At 36.0% G+C, this 19,715-nt stretch overlaps 2 protein-coding genes across 13 annotated transcripts in view; both read right to left on the bottom strand.

The window, feature by feature from the left end:
- The window catches only part of GrlHz (Gustatory receptor-like Holozoa), a 142,015-nt gene that overhangs the window by 46,766 nt on the left and 75,534 nt on the right, over positions 1-19,715 (bottom strand). The gene's annotated exons all lie outside the window — the stretch shown is intronic.
- The window catches only part of ReepA (Receptor expression enhancing protein A), a 79,911-nt gene that overhangs the window by 51,863 nt on the left and 8,333 nt on the right, over positions 1-19,715 (bottom strand). For 3 of the 12 annotated variants that reach the window (XM_067772097.1, XM_067772095.1, XM_067772096.1), the window contains exon 1: positions 9,319-10,335. The exons of 1 other annotated variant lie outside the window; for it this stretch is intronic. In XM_067772097.1, the coding sequence (XP_067628198.1) occupies positions 9,319-10,095 (777 nt within the window). In that variant the 5' untranslated portion in view covers positions 10,096-10,335. 8 more of the 12 variants (XM_067772102.1, XM_067772099.1, XM_067772104.1 and 5 more) reach the window with 6 other exon arrangements.

The following is a 19,715-nucleotide window of genomic DNA, read 5'->3' as shown; positions in this document are numbered from 1 at the left end:
TTTGATATCCATATCGTACAAACGCATTCTAGAGTCACCCCTGGTCCACCTTTATGGCGATATTTCGAAAAGGCGACCACCTATACAACAACCACCACTCCCTTTTAAAATCCTCATTAATACCTTTAATTTGATATCCATATCGTACAAAAACATTCTAGAGTCACCCCTGGTCCACTTTTATGGCGATATTTCGAAACGGCATCCACCTATAGAACTAACGCCCACTCCCTTTTAAAATACTCATTAACACCTTTCCTTTGATACCCATATTGTACAAACAAATTCTAGGGTCACCCCTGGTCCACCTTTATGGCGATATCTCGAAACGGCGTCCACCTATGGAACTAAGGATTACTCCCTTTTAAAATACTCATTAACACCTTTCATTTGATACCCATATCATACAAACGCATTCTAGAGTCACCCCTGGTCCACCTTTATGACGATATCTCGAAACGGCGTCCACCTATAGAACTACGGCCCACTCCCTTTTAAAATACTCATTAACACCTTTCGTTTGATGCCCATATTGTGCAAACGCATTCTAGAGTCACCCCTGGTCCATCTTTACGGCGATATCTCGAAAAGGCGTCCATCTATAGAACTTAGGTCCACGCCATTTTAAAATACTCATTAATACCTTTCATTTGATACCCATATCGTACAAACGCATTCTAGAGTCAACCCTGATCCACCTTTATGGCTATATCCCTAAATGGCGTCCACCTATAGAACTATGGCGCACTCCCTCATAAAATACTCTTTAATGACTTTCATTTGATACACATGTCATACAAACACATTCCAGGGTTTCCCTCGGTTCATTTTCCTACATGGTTATTTTCCCTTATGTTGTCACCATAGCTCTCAACTGAGTATGTAATGTTCGGTTACACCCGAACTTAACCTTCCTTACTTGTTTTATACAAGATTATTTTGGGAGTTATTTCAGGAATGTTTGCGTATTATTTTAGGACTAACTCAGTTCGGGATACAGGGTAATGGTTAGAATCATTGGGGGACTATTTTTGCATTGTTTTTGGAATTGTATATAATGCATATACATATTTCTACTGTACGAGTGTTTGTGGCTGAATTCTTTCTATACGACTGGATCGATTTTGATAAAATTATATGTGTGTACTCAAGCGGATTTGAGGATGCTTTAGATTCACAATTTGGCCCGTTTTCTTTCTTATCTTTCCGCGAAGTAAACCATGAGCCTTAGGTAAACAAAAAAAAAACAATTTATGGTGCCATTTCCTTGAACTTACAAGAGGGGTATTCCATTGACTATCTTATTATACTATTCTAAAAAATCGCGTTTATGGCACGATGGGCTTGAAATTTGGAACAGGGGTATCTCAATGACTGGCTTTTTACTTGAGAAACGTTTCTTATCGGAAAGTGACCAAGTACTGCCATAGTACTGCCATTTCCAGTGCGAAAACAACCCACTTGTGAAGCGATTTGCATGAAATTTATTATTGAGGTAGCCTTTCGAATAGGTTAATCTTATATATACGAGCGAAAGAAAAATATTGTAACGAATTTAGGGAATTCCGAGTTTAATGCACCTTCTGCAAACGTTCGAATCGCTAAACTGTTGAATAAATCACTCCAATGTTCTGTATTGCAAAATGGACTTTATAAGACTACTTTGGGAGTCGTACAATTATACATCACTTCGCAACTGATAGCGTGTTTAAATCAAAGCTGATTAGTCATTCCTCAGTTTGCGCTGCTTTTATACTCTCTGTTGCTTCGTCAGCATATTTCTCCAAAGGTCTAGACGTTTCACCTTCTAGAATCTCCTGCTTGGTCACCAGCGATATCTGTACATGTATATTTGTAGTTTATGAGTTTCTCATAGTGTGTATGTGCGTAACTACTTCGGCTGATGACTACATGTGTGTGCTTGTGAGATATCTCTTCGTCGCCTGCTATGTATGTGTATAAATGATGATTTATGTGTTCATGTACACCAGTGTGGCTCGCTTTAATGTTTTTGTTGTTGCGTGATTATTTACTACCAGCCTAGTGATGTCAGCATTCATCGCAATATTTTAGTAAATTTACAACTCAAGAACGAAAGAACCAATTTAAAATTTGGCTCAATATGTGGCCCCTTCAAATACATATACCAAAATGTGAAAGACAATAGTGAGAGGAACCTAGAGAAGGGAAGGAATTGAAGAAAAATAGAGGGAAATTGGCGTAGAGGAGTTAAATGGGAAGAAAGTGACAGGGGAAGATACGGACAGGGGACAGGGAGAGGAGGATGGAAGGGCAACAAGATACATTTTTTTTGCAGAAGCCGTTTACTGAGAAAGTAGATACATTGCAGAGAGGAGTATTATCGGGCAGAAGAACGTCTCAATTATATATCTATATTTGTATATAAACTTGAATGCGATTTTAAAAATTGAACCAGCATTAGTTTCATAGTGCCTAATAAAAATAAAGGCATTGAAATGGGCTGGTCAGATGAAGCAGGTACAGTAGTCGCTCACAAATTAGAACCTTCAGTAATTAGAATGTCTAGAAATTAGAATCAACTTTTTCAATACATTACACGCTCTGAGCGTATTTTGTTTTTTTGTTGTAAAATAGATATAAAAAGGGGAATCCCCAATTTATTCATGTTACGCTCGGTAGTCGTTGGATTTTCGTCGTGGTTCTGTACAGTTTTTGTGTGAAATTCGATAGTGCACGTGTTTTGACATTGTTTGTTTAAAAGTAAAAGTAATTCGCTGAAATGCCAAATAAACGTAAGAAAAATACTTTGTCCTTGGAAAACATATTTCAGATTTTGGAAAAGCTTGACAAAGGTGTTCAAGGGAAGCGGTTAGCCCTAGAATTTGATGTGGCACCATCTGCAATCATGCTATTAAAGCAAGCTTGGGTTGATGTTCCAGAAAGAGTAATAAAAACTCCTGGGTAAAGTTGAACAACTGGGACTCTGGTCAGTATGAAAGCGACGACGATGATGTGCCACTAGCACAGTTACTGCAAACAGATTAACACTGCAGTACAGCTCTTCAGGCAGCTCAAGCTCTTTTAGCAGAAATAGAGCCAACTAGTAACATTAGCATAGCAGACATTGAAACATGGAATAATGATGTGTTTGATGACGACACTGCACATGATCTCAATAGTGATGATGAGTCTTCAGGTGGCAGCGTATTTGATGATAGGGAGGTCTTACCAGTTGTCTCTACTTCTGCGGCCATTGAAAGCGTCAATAATTTAATAAAATGGTGTAATTATAGTGACTCGTTTTCCACAAAGCACACAAGAAATCTACTAGCTCTTCGCAATGAGAATGTTACTTCAGAATCAAAAATATGTAAGAAACAAACAACAATAACAAACTACAGGACTGCAATTTAAGAATAGTTTTGTAGTTTTTGATTAATTGTTTGCTTTTTTAATGTATTTTTTCTCGATCTTTTATTAATTTTTAATGAAAAAATATATTTGTTGTAAATATATTGTTGTAGTTGGAGTTTGTCTTTTTGGATCTTTTTTTGATTTAGCGTATATATACATATATGTATGTATATTTAATAAAAAAAATGTGATATGTATTGTACTGGATTGTTACCTTATGTTTTCTCGTTTTTATGAATAAAATTGAATAAGACAAAACTCCATTGTAGTTTTTTAATGCAAATTGACTTAATTTTTAAGGTTTTATACAAATAAAAAAAACGTCCAGGAATTAGAATTTTTCAGAAATTAGAATCACCCTAAAAACAAAATTGTTCTAATTTGTGAGCGTCTACTGTATTCATTACTTGGGAAGTGTTAGTGGGAGTATGAATGGGTGTGGGAGTGAGAGTGGGCGGTATTTGGAGTTTGAGTGGGAATGGGAGAAAGATAAATGAAATAAGGGATGGGAAAGAATAAGAATGGAAGATAAAGTAGGAGAAAATGGGATAGAGAGTAAAGAGGGGAGCTAGGATCATTTTTGAACTGTAGGCAAATTTTCTGGCAGAACAAAGTCTGCAGAATCCTTTAGTTTATGTATATTATCAGGAGTATTTCCAGGATCTTTCGCAAACATTTTCGAATTATTTCTGTGCTATTTTCGTGACTATATCGAGTGATAGTGACGTGAGTTTGGGAAGTGTTTTTGTAAATAAACTTACGGAAGTTGATTTTTAACCAGACTTGTTAAATTTGAATTAGCATTAGTAATCAATTAATTAGATGCCTATTTTAATGGCCAATGATTATTTCAATTGTTTTCCGAAAAAATCAATTACTAATTGATTACCATTAGAAAAAAATCATGATTTTTCCGATTACTGAAAAAAAAAAAATTTTTAAATAATCAAAAGTAATTAAAATCATTCCTTTTGATTATTTTTGATTGTTTTTTTTATTTTTTTATTATTTCTACATACAAGTACAGTTTAGGATGCAATAGTAAATCGTAAGCGCTTATTTTACCATAGTGTGGTCCTATATATAAAATTGATGGTATCATGGATCAGCACAAATATGTGGAAATCCTTCATGATGTTATGCTGCCGTATGTAGTAGAGGAAATGCCCCTAAAATGGGGTTTCCAAGAGGATAACGAACCCAAAACATACGAGCAAGCGAGCAAAGGATTTCTTTCGGGAGAGCAAAATTACAGTAATGGAGTGGCCAGCTCAATCCTCGGGTTTGAACCCCATTGAAAACTTATGGGGGATATAAAGCACGCCGTTGACGAAAAACAAACGACCAATGCAATGTTATGGTGGGAAGTAGTGAAATCAGCTTGGGCAAATATACCAGTGGACTGATGTAAGCGCTTAGTGGACTCTATGCCTCATAGATGTGTCGCCGTCATCCGAAATGGAGTTTATACAACGAAATATTAGTCAACTATTTGTTTTTTTAGGTAATTCACTATATGTGATCCGGTCTATGAAAAGGTGGCTTATAAACCAAAAAAGAAATTGCGAGAAACAGCTGTTAAAGATAAACAATGCATTTCCTTAGTTTTTCTTTTGCATTATGAACAGTCATGTCCAAAAGGCAAAGCACAAACCAAAAAAAGTGCTATAAAAAAATCTGAGGATGCTTCACCAGCCACCAAAGTGGCATCGAAGGAACCAAAGGCTTCATCGTCTTTCACTTGTGCTCTTCTTTCTCTACATTTTTACTACACTTCTAAGCAAGTTAGGACTTTCTAGTTTTCACTACGTGAAAGGCGTCTCAAAAACTATCGAAACCAGAAAAAAAGTGGAAAAATTGTTTGAGTCATAAGCCACGTTTTCATAGACCGGGTTACATATATCTTTAGTTATAATGACTGTTTAATAAAAATCTTTTCAAAATGCTATTTTTATGAACATTCTTTTCTGACACTTGTGTAATCTTTTTCAAATTTACAACAAGTTGGCGTGATGTAGAAGAAATAGTTTTTGCTCTTAACATAATTAGCTTTAATGCATTATTACATATCGCAAACGTTTTTAGATTTGGTTTGATTTACTTTAGATAAATCCACTTTATTAGGATTCTAAGAAAGCACTGCTATTAATATGAACATAACTGTATATATTCGCCTCGATAACCGCTTACGATTTACTATTGCAACAAACGAGAATTTTTCTTTCAAGAAAGCGGAAAAATAATCAAAAATAATCACAAAAAATAAAAAAAATAAAATAAAAAATAATCAATTACTTTTGATTACACAGGTCAACAAAATAAGAGTTTTGGTTTGGTGCAGCTCTACTTGTAACCAAATTTGGTAGTACTCGGTACCCTGATAAAAACTGTATACTTACTTTTTTTAATGCTACGTACAGTTTTCTAGATAGGGTCAAGAACCCCTTTTTAAGAGGTTAAGGCATGTATGGCCCCATAACTTTGTTTTTGTTTATTCTATCAACACAGTTTTGATGTCGTTGAAAAGAGTACATTTCGCCGCTTCTATCAGTATACAAGTTGTCAGAGAAATTGCCAAAATAATGTGAAAAATTCACGGTTTGAAATCACGGTTTTCTCGAATAATTTGTCAACCAGTAAATATGTAAATTATTTTAAAACAATCTCCTATTAATTCTGTTTTCAAAGACATTTAACTTTTTTATATCCGCGTAGATCTCCCTAATATATTCTATTTTAATAAATTTTTACTGTAAAAAAAAAAAGTTTTTTGTTATTTTTTTTATTATGAACTTTTTATTTACATAAAAACCATGGCTCAATTATATGGTTGGCTCATCTCATCAGCTGGTTTTATTTATTTCTTTGCATGGTCGATGGGATTGTCAAAAGGAGATGGCAAACTCAAAATGAAACCAACACATTGGCAATATTTTCTTACACATACAAAAACTACTAAGTTCTATGTTTCCATTCCATACCATTCGCACCAACACCAATACACAGATTTTGACAATTTGAACAGACATATTTTGTTATTGTACAGATGAGCCAACCATATAATTGAACCATGCATAAAAACTTTCGTTTACGTGATTTTCGTGCTTTATGCTCAAAAATATGCCGCTTCTATCAGTATACAAGTTGTTAATATGTCTTCACAAACGTCAGAGAAATTGCCAACATAATGTGAAAAATTCAATTTTTTGTTAAATTTTTTCATTTTTAATCACGGTTTTCTCGAATAATTTGTCAACCAGTGCATATGTAAATTATTTTAAAACAATCTCCTATTAATTCTGTTTTCAAAGACAGTTAACTTTTTTATATCCGCGTAGATCTTCCTGGGATTTTCTACTTTAGTACATTTCTTTTTCCTTTATTTTTTTAATTTTCTGTAATTAGTACTTTCGGGAGCGCGGTTTCAAGTGTTAGTGTCTTCTACAAATAAATAAAAAAAATTCAATATCATGTCTTCATCACGAGGTAGTTGTGTCAATGACCCAAATGTGTTTTGTTACATTTGTGGGGAATACACAGTCCAAAAATTCAGGAAAAGTATAACAGATTTTATAAAAAGTGCTTATTTTTTGTACTTTAAATTGCAAGTTGTAGACAAAAACAAGCCGTGTATACCTCGAATAGTTTGCAAAATGTGCTGTGAAAACTTCAGACAGTGGGTCAGTGGTAAAAAAAGCCATATGAGATTCGGGGTTCCTATGCAATGGAGAGAACAAACAAATCACTTCGATTACTGTTACTTTTGCTGTGTCGATTTGCGTGGTGTTAATGTTAAAAAAATGATATATCCAAACATTCAATCCGCTAAGAGACCTTTACCACATTCAGAGGAAGCGCCTGTTCCAACATTTTATTCTACCCGTGAATCATCGAATAGTGAAGTGTCTAGCGATAGTGATATCGAAGAAATAACGTCTACTGAGCCAACAACTTCTACCCAAGTAGAATTAAACGATCTAATAAGGGATCTTGAATTATCTAAGGAATCTGCAGAAGTGTTGGCTTCTAGATTAAAAGAAAAAAATTTGTTGGCTACAAGTACGAAAGTGACTCTCTACCGTACAAGAAAGCAAGACTTGCTGCCATTTTTTAATTCGGAAAATGATATAGTTTTTTGTTCAGATGTGCAAGGCCTCCTTCTCAAAATGGGTCTTTCAGAATACCACCCAAATTAATGGCGTCTCTTCATAGACAGCTTTAAACGAAGCCTTAAGGTTGTTCTTTTACACAATGGCAACCAATATGGTTCAATTTTCATTGCTCATTCAACTAAACTAAAGGAAGAATATCAAAATATTGCACTTGTTTTAGACAAAATCAAGTATAACGAACATTATTGGAGTATTTGTGTAGATCTAAAGATGGTTAACTTTTCGTTAGGACAACAAAGTGGATACACCAAATACCCATGTTTTTATTGCCTGTGGGATAGTCGTGCCAAGCACCAACACTGGACAGAAAGGGACTGGCTTGTAGGTGAGATGTTGGAAATGGGCAAGCAGAATGTGATAAACCCACCTTTAGTTACAAGAGATTCAATTATTTTGCCACCCTTACACATTAAACTGGGTCTAATGAAACAATTTGTGAAGGCGTTAGATAAAAATGGACAACGTTTTCTTTACATAACGAGAAAATTTCCTAGGCTAAGCATAGAAAAAATAAAAGCGGGTATTTTTGATGGCCCATAGAAGAATGTTGATAAAAGATACTGATTTTTCAAATTCAATGACCAGTTTGGAACTGCTTGCGGGGAATTCGTTTGTTGAAGTTACTAAGAACTTTCTGGGCAATCACAAGTCAAGTAACTACTCTGATATTGTTAACAACATGCTAGAGAATTACAAAAACCTAGGATGTAACATGTCCATCAAAGTCCATTATCTCCACAGCCACCTTGACCAGTTTCCGGAGAATCTTGGTTCCTATAGCGATGAACAAGGCGAACGCTTTCACCAGGACCTAAAAACTATGGAAGAGAGGTACCAAGGCCGATGGGATCAGCATATGATGGCTAACTACTGCTGGGGAATGCAACGTGATTGTCTTGCCATATCTCATTCACGAAAATCACGTAAACGAAAGTTTTTATGTAAATAAAAAGTTAATAATAAAATAAATAACAAACATTTTTTTTTTCACAGTAAAAATTTACTAAAATAGAATATATTAGGAAGATCTACGCGGTTATAAAAAGTTATATGTCTTTGAAAACAGAATTAATAGGAGATTGTTTTAAAATAATTTACATATGCACTGGTTGACAAATTATTCGAGAAAACCGTGAAAAATTGAAATTTTCACATTATTTTTCCAATTTCTCTGACGTTTATAAAGATATATTAACAACTTGTATACTGATAGAAGCGGCGAAATGTACTCTTTTCAACGACATCAAAACTGTGTTGATAGAATAAACAGAAACAAAGTTATGGGGCCATACATGCCTTAACCTCTTAAAAAGGGGTTCTTGACCCTATCTAGAAAACTGAACGTAGCATTAAAAAAGTAAGTATACAGTTTTTATCAAGGTACCGAGTACTACCAAATTTGGTTACAAGTAGAGCTACACCAAAATCACTGTTGACCAGTGTTATTTTTGATTTTTTGATTACTTTTGATTATTTTTGATTTTTTTCAATTATCGTAAAAAATCATGATTTTTTTTATTATTTTTTTGAATGAATTGAAAAGTAATCATTAAAAATAGAAAATAATGGCAAGTTAAAGAAAATAATCAATGGAACGGCTAATAATTACCATTGGTAATCATTATTTGACAGGTCTGTTTTAAACTTAACTTGTGTTTGTGCTTTATTGCTTGAAAAAAAAAAACCTAACTTAAGTAAACATTTAGCTTTGTTTGTTTGCATAGTCTAAACAGTGAGATAATTTACTTACATATTCCTTAACATTTTTGGTGCGCACAGCCTTATACGAAGCATACGCCGGATATAATGTGCCAAAGGATAATCTGAAAGCAGGAAATATAATATTTTCAGCCCATAAACGTGGTGATATAAATGTGGCCAGCAACACTAAAATACAAGCTGTTGTAAATGAAACATGCGGCAATGGCCAACTTTGCATTACTTCCAAAATGCGACCGAACAAAGTCAAATTATGTACAACCTGCTCTGTATTTATTATTTTTACATCTGCAGACGAGCCTGCTAATTTTGTGTTTGAATTTTGATTAAAATAGAATGCGCCATTGCTGCGAATATTGTACGAGGGCTTAAAATCAAAATCAATTGCTTGGGGATAAATCATTTCATTGGATAATGTGGAAGATGTTGCAATATCATCAACACTCGCATCGTTATGTGGTGGGCCAATAAATGTTGCTGATCTTTTGTTATTATAATAAATAATAGAATCAGTTGGTGGTGGTGGTGCATCTAATGAATAACGTCGATAGTAGCCACTGCCATCAGCCATTACTGCATACATGTGTGGCCGATGCGCTGCATATGCTTGCTTCTGTGCTGCTGCTGCATGCCAACGTTTATTGTATATGAGCTCATTTTCATCCTGATCATATTGAAAAAGATTTGGTGCTACAGATTTTTGAAAACGTTTTTGCTGTTGGCCTGGCATCGCACGCAACGATGTAGACGTTGATGACCATTCTTCTTCTCCTCCAGCATTATTTTTCCAATCAGTACGATTCTGCATTGCACCTTACATATGTATGTATGTACAAAGAACACAAACAGAAGCACCCTATTTTCCGCTTGGAATGCGGTTATTTTGGCGAGTGATTATTGTACACATTCGTTGGTATATTATTAAGTGGCACGAATATGTGAAAAAATTTTATTAAAAAAAAACAAATTGAAAAAAATGCTAATTATTTATTTGTCTGCCCTATTGCATAGGCTAGAAATCGAGTTGAACTGAAGCACACAAAAAATGTATTATGCTCAATACCAACCAATTTTTCGCATGAGTTACGTAGTTAAGGCCGACGCTCATATTTATAAATAGCATTAAACTTTCGTGTTGAAATTTCTCGAAATGCTTTTTTCGAAATGTACTTTCGGGCGCTGTCTCTTTAAAACTAAAAATATGATCAGCGAGCGTTGAAGAGTAGGAAAGAGTTGCAATAGTAAACAGACATTTGTAGTTGTACTTTTTACATTTTGAAATTTTTGAATATGTTGCTTGAGAGCGATAAAGTAAGGGATCAAAGAGATTTTAAAAGATTTGTAAGGGCATATGTGCATATTTATAAGCATATGTTAGTGCGAAAAAAACACAATTTTATTTTCGTTATGAAAACAAAGCTATAATAGCGTAATTAATATTAAATTGTATGTACTGTTGCTGCGAAAAAAGAAAATATATATTGTAACGATTTTGGGGAATCCCTCTTATTTGCAACCTTCTGCTAACGTTCGAATCGCTAAACTGTTGAATAAATCACTCCAATATTCTGTATTGCAATTGGTCTTTATTAGACTACGTTGGAAGTAGTACAATTATACTTCACAATTTAACTTCACTTCGCAACTAATAGCGTGTTTAAATCAAACTGATTCGTCATTCCTCAGCTTGCGCTGCTTTTATACTCTCTGTTGCTTTGTCCGCATATTTCTCCAAAGATCGAGACCAGCGATGGGCAAAACGGCTCGTATGAGCCTTTTGCTCATACGGGCACGCTTTGCACATTTAAGTGCAAGGTGAGGGACCATCAAGTGCAGGTATGTGGGGCGAAGAACACAGGAAGAGAATAATATACAAACACACATAAGATTGATAAAGAGAGAGTATTTGGCCTTATATGGCTATGTGGAAAATAGAGCTGCCACCGCTCTTATTATGTTCAAATTATTAAGCGTTTTCGGATAAACTAGCCTTTACCGGCGGCTTCGCTCGCACTAAAGGCCACAAATATGTAATGCCGCTTTTGATTCACAACTCGAACTGAAATTTCAGTTGTGATTTTAAAAGTTCCTTTATGATTCAAATCATAAACAAAGCAAGTTTTAAAATTAAAAAAGTGGTCGCCGTGAATTAAACACACATGCAACACATGCTCCAACAATTTTTGCAGTGTGGATTTAACGATATATGTATGTATGTATGTGAGCTGAAGAAATTTGAAATTTATATATGAAAGCAGTTATGTTTATAATAAAACTGGTAAAATTAGTCGTTGTTTATGCGATTGGTACCTATTTTTATTTGTAAACTGATACATTTCTTTCAAGGCTCACGCAACAGTGCCAACAAGTCTGAAAAGGGTTTCGTTTTCCCACGATTGTATACAAAACGTGCATTAGTACGTTTTCTACTACTACTTCTTCTAATGCTACTACTTTAAAAATACTTTTTTAAATACTTTTATGTATATATTGCAAAATGAATCGGCTTGCACATAATTAAATGTATGTGAAGGCGAAATGAATGTCAATAATGCGCTGCTTAACATAAAGTCGACTTCAGTCTATGGTTATTCCGTTTTTCGTATTTCTTGCCAAAAAATGTATGTTTTTGTTTTCGTACTATTGCAACACAGTTTGGGAATTGGTTTTCGAGAGAGAATATTTTCATTTCAGTTTTTAGTGTTTCCGCAACCTTCTTGCGATGAATACCGTTTGAGACTAAGCGTACGATATTTCCAATGTATTTTTTTACTCCCCTAATACCCCAAAACACACAAACGTCTCACCTAGCACTCGCTGGCACTGAAACTGATTTAGGAGCCGAAAATAGCCCATCCTTGGTCTAGACGTTTCTCCTTCTAGAACAGAGTTAACCATTTAGTTGAATAATTGTTGGCGCCACTTCACACGTATTTGTTATGCTCTTTCGTCTTTAGTTGTCGCTAAACAAGCAGAGTAGCAACATCGATTGTTGGTGTCGCTTGTTTGCATACGACTATGCTATTTCTGCGCGAAATTTCGTAATTTTGCGCATAAATAAACAAAATTCTTGCATACGATGTTGCCTCGTTGCTTGCTAATAGGCGAATGAATCGTGCATCAAGTGATTTGTATGATCATCGCGCTCTCACTATTACAGCAACTCTGTTAGCCCTGTTCTAGAATCTGCTGCTTGGTTACCAGCTATATGCGTGTGTAGTTTATAGCCTCTCGCATAGCCATATACGTGTGTATGCGTGAGTAACTACTTCGACTGATGACCACATGTGTGTGTGTAAAATATCTCTTCGTTGCATTGTATGTATGCGTGTAAATGATGACTGATGTATTCATGTACACCAGTGTGGCTTGCTTCATGTTTTTGTTGTTGCGTGATTATTTATTTAGTATCAGCTTAGTGATGCTAATATTCATCACAATATAAATTTTATTGTTTGCTTTGTTTACACTTTTCCATGGTCGCAATTTTATCGTAACTGCCACTATCAGAACAGAAAATATATAGAAGTACGGCATCGTTGCACGAGGGATCAATAAGGGAAGAATTCCAAAGCATATGATAGCGTAGGTATTAGACCGGGTCGCCGCCAACAACACAAAAACAAAAGTTTAAAATTACGCCCTCTAGACAAACAGTTTTTATTTGCTAAGAGTCGTCACTCGATACTTTGGGAGATAACTCGATGTTTTCCCAAAGCATGATTGAATTACCAACTAATAAAGGCAGAGCTTTGATACTTCCGAACATTACATACTCAGCTGAGAGCTTTGGAGACAAAATAAGGGAAAATAACCATGTAGGAAAATGAACCTCGTGAGTTCAGATAAGTACGTGAACTAAGTTTAGTAAAGATATATCGATTTTTGCTCAAGTTATCGTGTCAACGGACGAGCGGAAGGACAGAGGGTCGACTGAGTATAAAAACTGGGCGTGGCTTCAACCGATTTCGCCCATTTTCATAGAAAACAGTTATCGTCACAGAAGCTCTGCCCTTACCAAATTTTTTTTCGACTTATAGCATTAAAAGTATTCCAGACAAATTAAATGAAAAAGGGCGGAGCCACGCCCACTTTGAAATTTTCTCTCATTTTTGTATTTTGGTGCGCCATATCATTACTGGAGTTGAATGTTGGCATAATTTACTTATATACTGTAAAGATATTAACTTTTTTGTTAAAATTTGACTTATAAAATTTTTTTTTTAGTGGGCGTGTTCGTCATCCGATTGTGCTAATTTTTATTTAGCACACATATGGTAATAGAGGTAACGTTCCTGCCAAATTTCATCATGATATCTTCAACGACTGCCAAATTACAGCTGGCAAAACTTCTTTTAAAAGCGGTGCCACGCCCATTGTCTAAAATTTTACTAATTTTCTATTCTGCGTCATAAGGTCAACCCACCTACCAAGTTTCATCGCTTTATCCGTCCTTGGTAATGAATTATCTCCGTTTTTCGGTTTTTCGAAATTTTCGATATCGAAAAAGTGGGCGTGGTTATAGTCCGATTTCGTTCATTTTAAGATGAGTGGCTAGGAACGTTCATACCAAATTTCATCATGATACCTCAAAATTTACTCCAGTTATCGTGTTTACGGACGGACGGACGGACATGGCTAAATGAATTTCTTTTTTCGCCCAGATCATTTTGATATATAGAAGTCTATATCTATCTCGATTAGTTTGTGCCGTTACAGGGTACCGTTATGAGAACAAAATTAATATACTCTGTGAGCTCTGCTCAGCTGAGTATAAAAAGAAGCGACTGACAATTCAATTTAGTATAAGAATACGCTCAATTTCCTATGAAGTGTGACGTCTTTAGCGCAACTTCGCACACACCGTTAATGCCCTCTTCTGCACAGCCACTAACAAGAACTTACTTCAACAAAAGAAATATTAATTCATTATTCCATGCTTTCTTTTGCGCGCCCATTAAATATATACACAAACAAAGACCAAGTAGTGTCGTTGACTGCTGTAAAGTTTAAAAGCTACAGCTGTGTACTTGTTAATGGTGACTCAAAAACGCAATGATCGTGTATGCATACAAATCTAAAACATTTTTATATTCACTTGTTGGTGTGTGTCCAGTTATTGTGTATGCACTTCTAGACGCCAATTAACGCACGAGTTAGAGCAAATGAAGCGCACTAACTATTAGTGTTAGTTTTTTTTTATACTCAGCTGAGCAGAGCTCACAGAGTATATTAATTTTGTTCGCATAACGGTACCCTGTAACGGCATAAACTAATCGAGATAGATATATACTTCTATATATCAAAATGATCTGGGCGAAAAAAGAAATTCATTTAGCCATGTCCGTCCGTCCGTCCATAAACACGATAACTGGAGTAAATTTTGAGGTATCATGATGAAATTTGGTATGAACGTTCCTATCCACTCATCTTAAAATGAACGAAATCGGACTATAACCACGCCCACTTTTTCGATATCGAAAATTTCGAAAAACCGAAAAAGTGCGATAATTCATTACCAAAGACGGATAAAGCGATGAAACTTGGTAGGTGGGTTGACCTTATGACGAAGAATAGAAAATTAGAAAAATTTTCTTTTAAAAGAAGGTTATTTAAAAGTTTTGCAAGCTGTAATTTGGCAGTCGTTGAAGATATCATGATGAAATTTGGCAGGAACGGTACTCCTATTACTATATGTGTTATAAATAAGAATTAGCAAATGCGGATGACGAATACGCCCACTCTTTAAAAAAAAAAATTTAAGTCAAATTTTAACAAAAATTTAATATCTTTACAGTATATAAGTAAAATATGTCAACATTCAACGCCAGTAATGATACGGTGTAACAAAATACAAAAATAAAAGAAAACTTCAAAATGGGAGTGGCTCCGCCCTTTTTCATTTATTTTGTCTAGAATACTTTTAATGCCATAAGTCGAACAAACATTTACTAATCCTTGTGAAATTTGGTAAAGGCACAGCTTCTATGACGATAACTGTTTTCTGTGAAAATGGGCGAAATCGGTTGAAGCCACGCCCAGTTTTTATACACAGTCGACCGTCTGTCCTTGCGCTCGGCCGTTAACACGATAACTTGAGCAAAAATTGATATATCCTTACTAAACTTAGTTCACGTACTTATCTGAACTCACTTTATCTTGGCATTAAAAATGGGGGAAATTCGACCACACCCACATTTTCGATATCGAAAATTTCGAAAAATTAAAAATGCCATAATTCTATACCAAATACGAAAAAAGGGATGAAACATGGTGATTGGATTGGTTTTTTGACGCAAAATATAACTTTAGAAAAAACTTTGTAAAATGGGTGTGACACCACCATATTAAGTAGAAGAAAATGAAAAAGTTCTGCAGGGCGAAATCAAAAGCCCTTGGAATCATGGCAGGAATATTGTTCGTGGTATTATGTATATACATATAAATAAATTAGCGATACTCTACCGATGATGTTCTGGGTCATCCTGGTCCATATTTTGGTCGATATCTCGAAAACGCCAACACATATACAAAGTGCTACTCCCTTTTAAAACCCTCATTAATGCCTTTAATTTGATACCCATATCGTACAAACATATTCTCGAGTCACCCTGGCCCACCTTTATGGCGATATCTCTAAAAGGCGTCCACCTATAGAACTAAGGCCCACTCTCTTTTAAAATACTCATTAACACCTTTCATTTGATACCCATGTCATACAAACACATTCCAGGGTTACCCTAAGTTCATTTTCCTACATGGTGATTTTCCCTTATTTGGTCGCCAAAGCTCTCAGCTGAGTATATAATGTTCGGTTACACCCGAACTTAGACACCCTTACTTTTTTTGTTTGTTTTTGTTTTAGCAACAAATTCATTGCAGTTCAGTTACCTAAAAAGTGGTATTTCTAAATATGCTTGGGTCGAAAGGAGAACGAGTAATGACGTGTCGCAGACGATTGGTTCAATCCAAAAATGGCATTACCAAACCATAGCACTAACCGTATTGTAGTTTCGGCTTGTTTTGCTTTTGTTTTATTATTATTTTTTTGTTTCTCACATTTAGGAAGCAAAAAAGTTTATGATCGGCGCACAGTGTACGTTTTTGCAGCTTTGAGCGTCTTAAAATCAGTTTTATGGAATTTAATACTACTGGCCTGAAGGGGAGTGCAGTGAGCGGCCGGATAATCTGGCGAGAAGCTGCGACTACACGACTCAGCGGGTCAGTATATTAGGGGCTTTCATAGGCCTTTCAAATATACCGTAAGAACTCTAACAGGTATTCTTACAGGACATTGCAGATTCAACAGCCACATGCATAAATTGGGCATACGATCGAGTGACATCTGCCGGTTCTGTGATCGATCGATCGATTGTATGCCCAATTTATGCATGTGGCTGTGGAATCTGCAACGATCAGCAGAGACGTGGGATTCAAGTGGCTGATAAGCGCAATTCATAGCTTCCGCAACCTAATGGTCAACCTCACGTACACGAGCGGGTCCTGTTACAAATATGCATGTATCATACACATATTTAGCAGGCGAGGCTCTGGCGACCCCAATCTCCTCATGGAACTAGGGGGTTGGAGGGCAGGATGGCCTGGATGGTGCAATGTGGTCATATTAATCGTTCCCGAGATGGTCGCGCTAGTACGTTGATGGTGCTTGCTACCAGAACTTACCGGCATTGGACTATCAAAATCGAAAACACTCCACAAAACCTTAGGGGAATGTTCTTATCTCTACAACAACAACAACATCAGCGGGGACGTCGGAACACAGCCTCTAGGACATGCGACGCAGTCTCAAGACGTAGGGCTAAGTTTTTTTTAGCTCGCCATGGCTAGAGCATTCCCACAATCAAACCCTCAAATCAAAGGAACTGTTAATCTTCACGAGACGAGGGCACAATAGCCTCGCAGTGCAATCTTTACAATTATCTAACTGTATATCTAAGATATTTGCATAAAAAGCTTAAAATTCCGTATTGGTGCTGAATTCGTGTAAAATCTGACAGCTCCTTGGCTTTATCGGCTTTGAATGGTGGTCGCGATATTTTCAATATAGCAGGGACAATTTTTAAACGGTTTTATTTAGCTTTACTTGACAGGCTGGCTGGCACGAATTTTGTAATTGAAATTTAAGTAACTTCTCGGTAGGCTACAAGCTTGAAACTGGAATATAGTTCAGAACCCGATGACAATGCAATAATAAGAAAAAAACTCCGATAGGTGGCGCGTGGATTGAAATATTTCAAAAAATCGTATTTGTGGTACGATTTGGTTCATATTTGGAACACATAATACATACAAGAATAGAAAGAGACCTATGAAGAAAAATCGCCGCTAGGTGGCGCAAGGATCGAGATATTCAAAAAATCGTATTTGTGGTCCGATTTGGTTCATATTTGGAACACGTAATACATACAAGAATAGACAGAGGCCTATGCAAAAAATCGCCGCTAGGTGGCGCATATTTGTGATCCGATTTTAGTCTCTTTTGGAACACATAATACATACATACATGAACAGAAAGCGACCTATGAAAAAAAATCGCCTCTAGGTGGCGCAAGGATCAAGATTTTAAAAAATTGTATTTTTTATTCAAGTATTTCTTGAATAATGAATAACATTTTCTCGTTATTCAAAATATTGTAATTGATGTTAACCGCCCATTCTTATTTTTGTAAATTTTCAATAAAGAGTTGAGTTATTATTCATTATTTACAAAATATGGAATAACAATGAAATTTTAGTTTTTATTCAGTTATTCAAAAATAAAAAAATAAACCATCGAGATGCCCTGAAAATATACCCATATGCGTAACCAGTTCGCGTGTTTTTCTGAAGCTTCTTAGGGTAATATTGAGATGATTTTGGGGAGTATTCGCGGGGTTTTTTTGGGGCCGTTTGGGGGTAATTTCTGGGACACCCTGAGGATCCTACTGAGGTCTATTGGGGTCCATTCCAGGGGCCCTCTAGCGATCCTCCAAGGGTTTTGGGATCATTTCGGGATGGCTTTTGCGACTCCCTCGGGGTCTTTTGGAGGTCATTTTGGCATGGTTTAGGGGAGTACCTCGGGGTCCTCACGGCGTTATTCCGTGACATTTTTGGGACTCCATCGGGGTCATTTTGGGGGTCATTTCGGGATGATTTTGGGGACACTCTCGAGGTCCTCCCGGGGTCATTTCGGGATGGTTTTGGGGACTTCATATAACTTCTTCAAAATCCCGTTCATTAATTCCTACATCATATGATATTAATGGATCTAAACTGGCTACGCAGTCTAAAATTCGAGATTTAGGAGTAATTTTTGACTCCAAATTTATGTTTCATGATCATATGAATCATGCAATTGCTGAATCATATGCAATCCTTGCCTTTATACGCCGTTGCAGTACTGATTTTACTGATCCACTCTAAAAATCTTTACACCTCGATGGTTCGTTCCACGTTAGAATACGCTGTGTTTATATGGAGACCATTTTACGATTGCCATATAAAGAGGCTAGAACGGGTACAAAAGACCTTCATAAAATTTGCTCTGCGCAGATTAAACTTTGAAGAGCCTATTCCGCATTATAATGCTAGATGTCTCCTTATTAACCTGAAGACGTTGGATAACAGAAGAATCTTGCTTCCGCTTAGCTTTGTGTTTGACATCATTCAAGGCATAGTAGACGCTCCGACTCTTTTACAACGAATTAACTTCTTAGTTCCACAGAGGAACCTAAGAAGTAATGATTTGTTTTTTATTGAATGCGTGAGAACTAACTATGCATATTATGCTCCTCTCATCAGAACCTTACGAGAGTTTAATTTGTTCTCGAATTCTTTGAATATAGATTTCCCAATTGGAAAATCTAAATTCAAATTACAATTAAATGAATTTTTAACTTAAACAATTATTTTGTAAATACATTTAATTCGTTATGTAGTCTGTAAGAAACATTGTATTTCAAAGATTACTATATTTAAATAAATAAATAAATAAAATATATGCAGATAGACCAAATTTAGGGCAGAACAACGTCTGCCGGGTCTGCTAGTTCTCTATATTATGTAAATTTTTTAACACCTTCTACTTATATATAAGACATTTTTGATAATCTAGTCTGTAAGATTATTGTAAATCATAGACTGAATAAAGAAATATGAAATATAAAAATGACCCCGAGGGAGTTCCCAAAAAGATCCCGGAATGACCCACGAATGACCCCGGAAGGACCCCTAGGGAGTCCTCAAAACCATCCCGAAATGACCCCGAGGGAGTCTCCAAAAAGATCCCGAAATGACCCACGAATGCCCCGGGAGGACCCCGAGAGAGTCCCCAAAATCATCCCGGAATGACCCCGAGGGAGTCCCAAAAAGTCACGGAATGACCCCGGGAGGACCCCGAGGTACTCCCCTAAACTGTGCCAAAGTGAC

This window comes from Eurosta solidaginis, chromosome 3 (assembly GCF_040869045.1).
Source record: "Eurosta solidaginis isolate ZX-2024a chromosome 3, ASM4086904v1, whole genome shotgun sequence".
In the NCBI taxonomy this organism is placed as follows: Eukaryota; Metazoa; Arthropoda; class Insecta; order Diptera; family Tephritidae; genus Eurosta; species Eurosta solidaginis.
Note: the sequence above shows the minus strand (reverse complement) of the source record. Positions and strands in the feature narration are given on the sequence as shown.